At 40.3% G+C, this 11,587-nt stretch overlaps 1 protein-coding gene across 1 annotated transcript in view; it reads right to left on the bottom strand.

Annotated features, from left to right (window-relative positions):
• The window catches only part of PRTG (protogenin), a 154,595-nt gene that overhangs the window by 80,337 nt on the left and 62,671 nt on the right, over positions 1-11,587 (bottom strand). Inside the window, exon 3 of the mRNA XM_006163294.1 lies at positions 239-383. Within this exon, the coding sequence (XP_006163356.1) occupies positions 239-383 (145 nt within the window). The remainder of the gene's footprint in view (positions 1-238; positions 384-11,587) is intronic.

Below are 11,587 nucleotides of genomic sequence, written 5' to 3'. Positions count from 1 at the left end.
GGCCATGCCACAATCCCTTCTCCTCCAGTCTCCTCTCACGATCTTGGGCACGCATGCACATGCGCCCGGTGTGAGTTTAAGCCACCAGGTCCGGGACTCCAACTGCAGTCGACTACGTGGGAGTTCAGCGACATAGCATTATGCTAACTGCTGGTCCCAACGCCTTTCTCTTGATATAGTCTCATAGGAACTCTTCATTACCTCTGTCATCACATTCAAAGACAAACGTTATGTTTACCTGTCAGTAGTTATAGGTAGAGTTGTCCGATTGAATTCCCATGTTATAACTGCAGATGGGTTTGATGAAATCTTGCATGCAAATCTAGCAACTCCACCTTCAGGGACTTCAGTAGAAACTGGCTGAACTTCAAATGCTGAAATAGCTATAAGATAAAGTTGGGCAAGTTCAGAAAGAGGACGTGGCAACTACACATGAAGATAACACTGTGCTAGCTATAGTTTATCATTCATGAACTCTTGTTCAGAGATAAGACCAACCTAAATTAGAGATAATTCACTGAATATTTTTGGGAAAACCACTGAGGCAGCTACCCAACTTAAGGAGTCTGGTCTCTCTCAGAATTAAATTCTAAACAGATTCTTAAGAAACTTACCATATATTCACAACCGAAACAAAAAAGAACAATTAACAATGATATATAATTTCATACCAACCTACGTGGATCAAATTTCGAATACTATTGCGTAAAAAAGGAGGAGGAGATAAGGACAAACTAGTCAGGTAGAAATTATTGACAGGAATTGGATTTGAATTGGCTATTGAAGAATCCATTAAATTTAGACAGAAGGAGAAAACGAGGACATTCCATACAAGAGGAATAACATGAAGACAAGGGCAAGACAAGGGTAAGTAATGTTTTGTTCACAAGATTCCAAGGGAACAGCCCAGGACTAGAGTATTTCAGATTAAGGATTCATGGGAAAGCAGGAGGGTAGAGACAAGCAGATTTGAAACAGGTACCAATTAAGGCATCACTGAAGATGTGTGAGCAAAGGAGTGTCATGAAAACAGCAGTATCCATGAAAAATTAATCAGTGTTATACAAGATGGATCGGGGAAAAAAAAGTCTCAAGTCAAAAGCCCAACAGGCTGTTTAAACAGAAATGACAAAACTGGGAGGGAGGGGCGGCAGTGAGGATGAGAGATTCCAGAGACATCTTGAAGAAAACAAAGACTTGATACTTCCTGGACACAGATACGTTGCTCTGTGTTTGGAATGGGATAAGGTTGCTACTGATGGAGAAGAACAAGAAAGGAAAGAGGAAAGACAAGCGGCCCATCTGACAAAGAGAAGGTAGAGACGCTCCAGAGACTATTTTTTGGTTCATACATGTATTTCCACAGTGGAAATAAATCTTGGCGTGTTGATATTTTCTAGAGTGAATTCTTCTTTACCATTCTAGTCAGGCCTCAAGGAAAGGGTCTTCAGGGCACATGGGCTTGCATTTTGAAGTTGTTGCAGTTGTAGATAAGAGTGAGTTTTTCCTACCCACTTCTCTGTCTTTTATGACACAAAGAAAAGGACCTCCTATTTTAGTTTTACTCCCCCACTTCATATTCCAGTGTCTAAAAAAAAAAATGCCTCTATGGTTTGCCAATAAATGGAGAAGTTATGAAGGAAAATAAAGGAATAAGGCTAGAATGAACTCATAGTCAATAGAATAAAAAGAGCAAAAAAATAAATCTTGGCGTGTTGATATTTTCTAGAGTGAATTCTTCTTTACCATTCTAGTCAGGCCTCAAGGAAAGGGTCTTCAGGGCACATGGGCTTGCATTTTGAAGTTGTTGCAGTTGTAGATAAGAGTGAGTTTTTCCTACCCACTTCTCTGTCTTTTATGACACAAAGAAAAGGACCTCCTATTTTAGTTTTACTCCCCCACTTCATATTCCAGTGTCTAAAAAAAAAAAATGCCTCTATGGTTTGCCAATAAATGGAGAAGTTATGAAGGAAAATAAAGGAATAAGGCTAGAATGAACTCATAGTCAATAGAATAAAAAGAGCAAAAGATCATAGAAGACTAACAAATGCTGCCTCATACTCAACCTCATTTATCCACAGACAGATCACAGGCCTATGGAGGGACAGGACAAAGCCGGCATCAGTGAAAATATTCTTAGGAGGCTCTACTTCCCAAAAGGTGGTATGAGGTAAAAGAATACTTTATCTGTGCATACAACAAAATTTTGTTTTTCTGAACTGCTGTTTTCAGTGGACCCTCAAAGTAAAAACCATTTTCATATTCATAATTTGCCTTTTGTACTCTCCCCGAGTGTACAGTATTCTCAGCTATGTGACGGGTGCTATGGCAATCAACTGAATGGAGACAGATTTAGGTGTGATAATGCAGGTGTCTTAGTCTATTAAGCTAAATAAAAAGATTTACACAAATGTGAAACAATATCTCTCACTAATTTTTTTCCTTTGGAAAACAGCTATATTAATGTGGATCAATGTTTCCATGTTTTTTTTTTTTTGGAGAGATTTTTGCGATAGGGCACGTGTGCTCGCCAGACAGAGAGAGACAGAGACAGAAAGTGAGAAATCACCCCCCAGGGGGGATGGCCACGCCGCTGTTCCTTCTCCTCTATTCTCCTCTCGGGATCTTGGGCACGCACGCACACGCGCCCAGAGTGAGTTTCAAGCCACCGGGTCCAGGATGCAAACTGCAGTCGACTACATGGGAGTCCAGCGACATAGCCATTACGCCAACTGCTGGTCCCTTCCATGTTTAAATAATTTAAAAGCACTTAAAATATTTTTAGTTTTAATTTCTAGTGGTAAGTATCAATAGAGATTAGTTACATACATAAAAATTCTGTGGAATTCTAAGTTTAAAGAGTGTAAAGTATTGGGAACCAGCAGTTAGCATAATGGCTATGTCGCTGGACTCCCACGTAGTCGACCGCGGTTCGTGTCCCGGACCTGGTGGCTTAAAACTCACACTGAATGCATGTGCGTGCATGCCTAAAATTCCAAGAGGAGAATGGAGGAGAAGAGATTGCAGCATGGCTATCTCCCTGGGGGAGGGAGTGATTTTTCACTTTCTGTCTTTGTCTCTCTGGCAAACACACATGCCCTATAGCAAAAATTTCTCTAAAACAAAATATCCCCCAAAAAAAAAAAAAAAGAGTATAAAGTATTCAAGAACATGAAACTCTAAAATTCAATACGGTTATGTAATTCCTTCTGTAATTTTTTTTTCTAGGATGCTTATCTTTTTCTCTTTTTTTGGAGAGGTTTTTTTTTTTTTTTTCTGCTATAGGGCGCGTGCGCTCGCCAGACAGACAGAGACAGAAAACGAGAAATCATCCCCCAGGGGGGATGGCCATGCCGCAATCCCTTTTCCTCCATTCTCCTCTTGGGATCTTGGACACACGCGCACACACACGCGCCCGGCATGAGTTTTAAGCCACCAGGTGTCCTGGACGCGAACCGCAGTCGACTACGTGGGAATTCAGTGACATAGCCATTACGCTAACTGCTGGTCCCAACATGTAAAATTCTTGATGAAATCTATGGACTAAAAAAATAGGAAATAGGGACCAGCAGATGGCATAGTGGTTATGATGGTTATGTCACTGGACTCCCACGTAGTCAACCATTGTTCAAGTCCTGGACCCTGCAGCTTAAAACTCATGCTTGGCACAGGTGTGTGCATGCCTAAAATCCCAAGAGGAGACTGGACAAAAAGGGATTGTGGTGTGGCCATCCCCCTGGGGAAAGATTTTTCGCTTTCTGTCTCTCTCTCCAGTGAGCACACACACTCTATAGCGGAAAAAAAAAAAAATAAAAGAGGAAATAGATGGTTATATTCACGCTTAAAAATATCAGGCTCCTATTCAGAATGACCTGATATCTCAATAACAATGTGTGTCTTTTTATAATTAACTAACTTACACTGAATACATTCATTTTTCTAGGAAACAGGATCTAAATTTCCTTAAGTTTAATGCCTGCTTTATGAACTATGAATTTACCTTTTCCATGTATGAGTGGTAACTTTTAGTTCTAGTTGTCACTGATGATCCTGTCTATATTCAATTTACAGACTCTGACCTGGGAATTTTACCTTATTCTTTCCCAGGTTTATTTACCTCCAGATATAGAAATACCTAACTTAGTTTAACTTTTCTTTTTGAAGCAGAAGCCTCTCCAGGCCTATCTATCTGAAAAATCTCTTCTTCCAGTTCCCCACAATGAGTCAAGCACTCCATTCAATATGCCTTATTTTGTTTCTCTCTCATATCTGACTTTTCCCCAATCCTAATAGTCCTCTGGATTCAGCCCTTTTCATCTCTTGAGAAAATCTTCCAGGAACCTTTCAGCTGCCAGCAGAGTTACCCTTTATGGTGACCATCAAGAAATATAGATATAATTGGGGGCTGGCAGGTGGTGTGGTGGTTAAAGGCACTGGACTCCCACGTGGCTAACCGTGGTTTGAGTCCCAGATCTGGTGGCTTGTTTTCTCACTTTCTCTTCTCTTTTCTCTTCTCTCTCTCTCTCTATCCCTTTCTGGTCAAATTAAAGAATTTTAAAAAGTAAAATAATTCTAAAAAAAAAAGAAATATAAATATGATCCAGTAGCTGATGAAATAACTAGTCCCAAGATGGATCCCAAACTTCAGTTGTGAAATACTGCTTTTAGGGGCTAAAAATGAAGATTTTCTGCTGAGACTTCCCCCTCCACATTCACTTCTATCTCTGTGCACTAAGTGTCTAGACAGGTCCAAGTGAAAAGGATCCAAACATCTGAGTATGATTAGGGTCAGAACATTCCTCTATTCCCACTGAATATGATGCACAAAGAGTGAAAATGGAACAGAAGAGAAACTGCAGCTCACTTCCTTCTGCACGCCTCTGAATGCCCAGATTGAACTTCAAGAATTAGGAAGAAACGCACCATCCATCAGATGACTAGAAATCACCACAGGGTCACAAGAAATACGAGAAAGCAAGAAAATACTTCGCCTCCAAGGGAAAAGAATAACTCCTCTTCATCCTCAGACAGTATGATGAAACTCATGGAAATATCAGATAAGGAATTTAGAATTTTCATAGTGATGAAGCTAACAGAGATGGAAGACAAGAGGAACAATGAACTGCTGAAGAGGCAGGAGAAAGGATCTGTTGCATTCCAAGAGGTGAGGAAAATCCTGCAAAATCTAAAAGAGGAAATACACACTATAAAAAAAAATCAGATGGACTTATTAGAGATGAAGGCTATAATACAGGAAGTCTAAACCTCCCTTGAAAGTATTAAAAGCAGACTCGATCGTACAGAAAATCGAATTTCAGATGTAGAAGACAGAATGGCTGACCTGGAAAAATCCACCACAAAGATTGAGAAAATTGCCCCAAAACAAGAGAATAATATAAGAGAAATACTAGATACCATAAAATGTCCAAACATCCAGATAATTGGTATCCCAGAAAGGGAAGAGACTCTTAAGAGCATTGATAATCTATTCTATGAAATCCTGGAAGAAAACTTTCCAAACCTAGAGAGGCACTTAAAGATCCAGTCCCAAGAAATATAAAGGACCCCAAATAGAATCAACCCAAGAAGATCTTTTCCAAGACACATTGTAGCCAGAATAACCGAAACCACAAAGAAAGATAAGATACTTAGATTGGCAAGAGAAAAATGGCAAGTTACCTACAAAGGATATCCCATCATGTTGACATCAGACCTCTCTCATCAGAAACAATGTGAGAGAGAAAAGAATGGGAAAATATATTCAAAGTGTTAAGGGAAAGGCAATTTCAACCAAGAATTCTGTCCAGGGCAAGATTATCCTTCACATGGGAAGAAAAGGTAAGAACATTCTCAGATGAACAAAACCTGGAAGAATTTACCAACACCAGACCAGATCTCCAAGAAGTTCTGAAGGGAGTGCTATACCAGGAAAACTAAATACAGTCACACAGAAATAAGAGTTCAAAAACTAAGAAAACGGCCAACTTAATCCTAGGGACACGTCTGGGGTTGAATATTATATCCCAGAATTTAATCGGGAAGATCAAATCACAACAGAAGATAGAGTACATGAGATTGAACTGCTGCAATAGAATTTTATGACTTTTGACTAAAACACTGCTGATTTTCTTCTAGGCCTTGTTTTCCAGTTTTAAGGATTTTTGTCCTGTCTTGAGCTGCCAATAGGTTCATGTACCTACTATTTAAACAGAATCCCAACCTGTTTCCTGGCTTTAAGTTTTAAGCAAAGTTCCTTAGCATTTCTTTGATTTATTAAATCTAAAACTGCTTTTAAAAACTGTAGTAAAAAATATTTATTTAATGACCATAGTAAGCTATATGGCATCAGCTGGGTGCTACCCTATAGTATATTAATTCTACTCAGAGTTTCACGTCTCAAGTCAGACATGTATTCACAGATATGTATGTATCAGCTGAACTTGCTATTGAAAGTAGTTAGATTATTCAAGAAATTTTGTGAATCAATAAAATGTGGGGGGAAAAGGAATGGCAAACAACTGTGGACACCTGTGATAGTGTGGGAAGAGGCTGGGAATTGGCAGAGGGTGAGAAATAGGGGAAAAACCACACACACACATAAAACTAGAAATGGAAAATTATTGATGGTAACATTAAGCTACTATGCAGTATATTCTGGATGGGAAATCACATTTTGTATGCTGTGAAAATGCTCAGTGAATGAATGTAAATTAATTAAAAATTAAAAAAAAAAGTTTAAAGAAATAACTGGACCCTGTAAAACTCTCCACTCTCATATAACACACTGACCTACATGTAATTCTCTGAGTACGTATGAACCATTACCTCGCTGTGAGATCACAGTGTAGATGGGGAGAAAGACTTGTGAATCATGGTAATAACAGTACCGATGTATGTGAAGGGGAGCAGCTGACAGAGGGAGCAGAGAATGGGGCAGGAAAGATGAATGGAGTGAACTAGGCTTTTTTTTAATTTAAGAATTATCTAATTTTATTTATTTTTTATTATTATTATTATTTTAATTTTCCAGAAGGAGAGGGAAAGTGAGAAAGCAAGCCACCAGGTCTGGAACTTGAACCGTGATCGGCCGTTTAAGACCACCATGCCACATGCTGGATTGGTGAACTAGTCTTTAAACCATGACCTAGTGGGGCCAGACGATGGTGCAGTGGTTACGTCGCTGGACTACATGGCCACCCATGGTTCAAGACTTGGACCTAGCAACTTGATAATCATGCTAGGTTCGTGTGTGTGTGTGTGTGTGTGTGTGTGTGTCCAAAATCCCAGGAGAAGAATAGAGCACGGACTCCATTGGCATGACCATTGCACCTGGGGATGATCTCTCACTTTCTCTTTCACTGTCTCTCCCTGACGAACACATGCACCCTATGGTAAAAACCTTTAAAAAAATAAAAAGTGAAGGGAACTCCAAATCTCTTTCTCTCTCTTTCTCTATCTCTTTTAGAGAAATTTTTGCTATAGGGCATGTGTACTTGCCAGAGAGACAAAGAGAGAGAGGGAGAGAAAGTGAGAAATCCCACTCCAGGGTCAATGGCCATGCTGCAATTCCTTCTCCTCCAGTCTCCTCTCGCGATTTTGCGTGCGCGCGCACACACACACGCCCAAGCGCCCAACCTGACTTTCAATCTGCCAGGTCCACAACTTGAACCGTGGTTGGCCATGTGAGAGTCCAGAGCCTTAACCACTACGCCACCTGCTGGCCCCCTAAACCTTTCTTTACATCATTTTACATATTCACCTAGCAGCTATTCACTCTCTTTCCAACAACATAATGAAAACTTCTTCAAAGAGTCGTTTGTAAGAGTTGTCGCCCCTGCTTCCTCTCTGACGCAGCACTTCAAACATCGAATCTGCTTTCTGCCCCCTTATTTCACTGCAGAGGATCTGTGACACTGCACACTGGCCATTCTTCTTTTGTCTACTCCTTCCTGTCTCCCTTTTCTGCCCTTTCTTCCAGGATTCTCCGGCCTTTATGCTTCCCACGTTCTCCCTTGGCTTCATTCACATCCCCTTGCAATCGTCAACGACGTCTAGCTGCTGCAGACTCCCCAAAGTACATCTCCAGATTCCCTATCCTCAAAGCTCTGGACTCATGCCTCCAACCACTTCCTGGACATCCTCGCCTATTTAGAAGGAGCACTTCAAACTCAAGTCCAAAATGAAATCACCTTCCTTCCTGGAAGGGGGTATCTCCCTCAGTTTTGCCACACCACTATCCAGCTACTCACCTGGGTACTCCCTCCTGCATTCTCCTTATTTAGCTGCCTACTCACACTGACTTTTTTTTTTTAATAAAAATAATTATTTGATTATTATTATTTTCATTGGCTATAGGGCATGTGTACTCACCACAGGAACAGAGAGAGAGATAAAGAGAGAGAGAGGGAAGGTGAGAAAGCAAGCTACCCGGTCTGGGACTCAAACTGCGGTTGGCCACATGAGAGTCCAGTACCTTAACCACCACACCACCTGCTGGTCCCTATTATTACTACTTTTTAAATTTGCTGTAGGGCACATGTGCTTACCAGAGAAAGAGAGAGAAAGTGAGAAAGCAAGCTGCCAGGTCCAGGACTTCAACCATGGTCAGCCATGTGGGATTCCAGTGCCCCAACCACCATACCACCTGCTGACTCTGCCATCCTACTGACTTTATTTATTTTTATTTACTTATTTTTTAAAGAATTATTTGATATTATTTTAATTTGTTTTGTTATAGGGCACATGCTCTCACCAGAGAGAGAAAGAGGGACAGATTAAGCAAGCCAGGTTCAGGACTCAAACCCCAGTCAGCCATGTGGTAATCCAGCACCTTAACCACCACACCACCTGCTGGCCCCTACCCTACTGAATTTAACTCCTGAACATATATGAAATATATTCCTTTGTGTCTCTGGCCCAACATTTCTTACCTCAACCACCAACAGCCTCTTATCTGGTCTCTTCTCTTTCATTTCCTTCATATCCTTTTCAAAAATGCTCCAGACAAACACCAGTGTTGATATGGGTGGATATGACTCACAAGTAACTTTGATCTATTATTTCAAAGACTTCTAGAAGTCAGTTCACTACTTCCAAAACCACAAAAAGGAAAATCACATAAAAAATGTGATTCTGGGGCCAGCCCCATGGCCTAGTGGTTAAGGGAGCTGGATCCCACATGGTCAGCCATGCTGTTCTAATCCCAGCCTTGGCAGCTTGAAAAGCATGCCCAGTGCATGTGTATGCATGCCCCAAATCCGGACAGGATAGAGAAATAGAGAAGGGATTTCAGTGTGGCCATACTCCACTGGGAGGCCTTTTTCTCCCCTCTCACTCTCTGTCTCTCTGTCCTTCTCTGACAAGCATACACAACCTCTGGGAAATTAAAACAAAAGAAAAAATGTGATTCTGACTGTAAATGCTACCAGAAAACACTGCGTCTTTGCAACATTCCTTCTAAATCTTTAAATTGCTTGGCCTAACTACCAGAAAAAGTGAATGTATATGTACAAGCCATAGAAAAAGAAACAAATATCTTTCTTTATGCAAACTATTAAGCTGTTTGGAAAGTCCCGGCACATTTTGGCATAGAAAAACAAGAAAAATACACCATGACTTTTCAGTCAATCCAACACATACCCTTTAACTCCATTTTTGACCAGGTTAATAGTCTCAACAGATTTGATGCCAGGCTTCTGTGAAAGAGAAGAGAAGAGGAGAGGAGAGGAGAGGAGAGGAGAGGAGAGGAGAGGAGAGGAGAGGAGAGGATAAGAAAAGAAATAAAGAGAGAAAGAGAGAAAGAAAGAGAGAAAGAGAGAGAAGAAAAGTACTTTGGCATCAATTACTTGAAACCAAGCTATTTATTTGATAAATATGCAATAATATTTTAAGTTAACTTTTTAAAATAATTATTTATTTATTATTTTTACATTTGCTACAGGGCCCATGTGCTCACCAGAGTAAAAGAGGAAGAGAGGCAGAGAGAAAGAGACAGTGTTGCAAGCTGCCAGTTTCAGGACACAAACCACAGTTGGCCCTGTGGGAGGCCAACACCTTAACCAGCACACCACCTGCTGGCCCTGCAACAGTTTTTAACAATTTTAGCCATATAAAAACAATTAATATGTCTGCTTATATTAAAGATACATTCTGCAGGACCAGCAGATGACATAATGGTTACATTGCTTGACTCCCATGTAGTCAACTGCGGTTCAAGTCCCGTATCCAGCATATTCAAACTCACACCAGGCACATACGTGTACATGCCCAAGATCCCGAGAGGAGAATGGAGGAGAAGGGACTGTAGCGTGGTCATCCCCCCGGGAGGAGATTTCTCTTTCTGTTCGTGTCTGACAGTGCATATAGCAAAAATCTCTGTAAAAATAAAAACAAAAACATAGACTCTGCAGGCGAGCAGATGGCTTAGTAGTTACATCGCTGGACTCCCACACGGACAATCGCAGTTTGAGTTCAGGCACGTGTGTGTGCATGCCGAACATACTGGGAGGAAAATGGAGAAGGGACTGCACTGTGGCCATGTCCCCAGAGGAGTGATTTCTTGCTTTCTCTCTCACTGTCTCTGTTTCTCACTTTCCCTCTGATGAGTACATGCACTCTAAGGCAAAAAACTCTTTAAATTAAAAAGAAAAAGGTACATCTGACACTAAAGAGTTAACTTCCACGAATCACATTAATATCGATCCCACTGTCTTTACAATCATACCATTTACTTAGTTTGTAAATGACCCATGCTAACAGGCTCTGAATCTTACCACTGTTCATAAAATAATTGACTGCATTGTCTCTCCAAGCTAGAAATGAATTTTAATCACTTTATTTTAGGAAACTTTTAAACTCAATTAATCTCTCCTAAATTCATTAATTCATCCTATAAATATTTATTCAGTGTCAAGGATCCAATGATGAACAAAACCAACAGAGGCTCTATTCTCATGGATCTTTTTCTAATGGTAAAAAAAGGCACTTAACTAAATTAAGTATGTGAGTATGTCATTTCCAACTGTGATAAATGTTACGAGGGAATGGGAGAAGATTATGAAAGCATATAACATAGCTTGCAAGCAAGTTAAGAATGACAGAGATAACAGCTTAACATACGTTTTATTGCCATGTGTTGTGTAAGTACATCACATTGTCTATTTATCCTCACATGTATTAATATCCCAATTTTCAGTTAAGGAAACTGAGGCACAAGGACTTTAAGCAATTTTCTCATGGCTTTGCAGCTAGAAATTGGTGAGTTTGGAACCTGAATCTATTACTCAATTTCCAAAGACTTTCATGTGTTCTCTTACAAGCAAAAGTTTGAGATTCCAAACTTTTTCTTTTTTTTTTTTTAAGAGAGATGTTTGCTATAGGGCACATGTGCTCACCAGAAAGAGAGAAAGAGACAAAAAGCAAGAAATCACCCCCCAGAGGGGATAGCCATGCCACAATCCCTTCTCCTCCATTCTCCTCTCAGGATTTTGGGCACGCAAGTACATGTGCCCAGCATGAGTTTTAAGGATCTGTTTTATATGATTTAGAAGCTACGGCTCTCATCTCAAAAATGTGTCTTTTTCTAGGA

The sequence above is a fragment of the Tupaia chinensis genome, unplaced genomic scaffold (genome assembly GCF_000334495.1).
Source record: "Tupaia chinensis unplaced genomic scaffold, TupChi_1.0 Scaffold141943_1, whole genome shotgun sequence".
NCBI lineage: Eukaryota > Metazoa > Chordata > Mammalia > Scandentia > Tupaiidae > Tupaia > Tupaia belangeri.
This window is presented reverse-complemented; position numbering and strand designations above follow the sequence as displayed.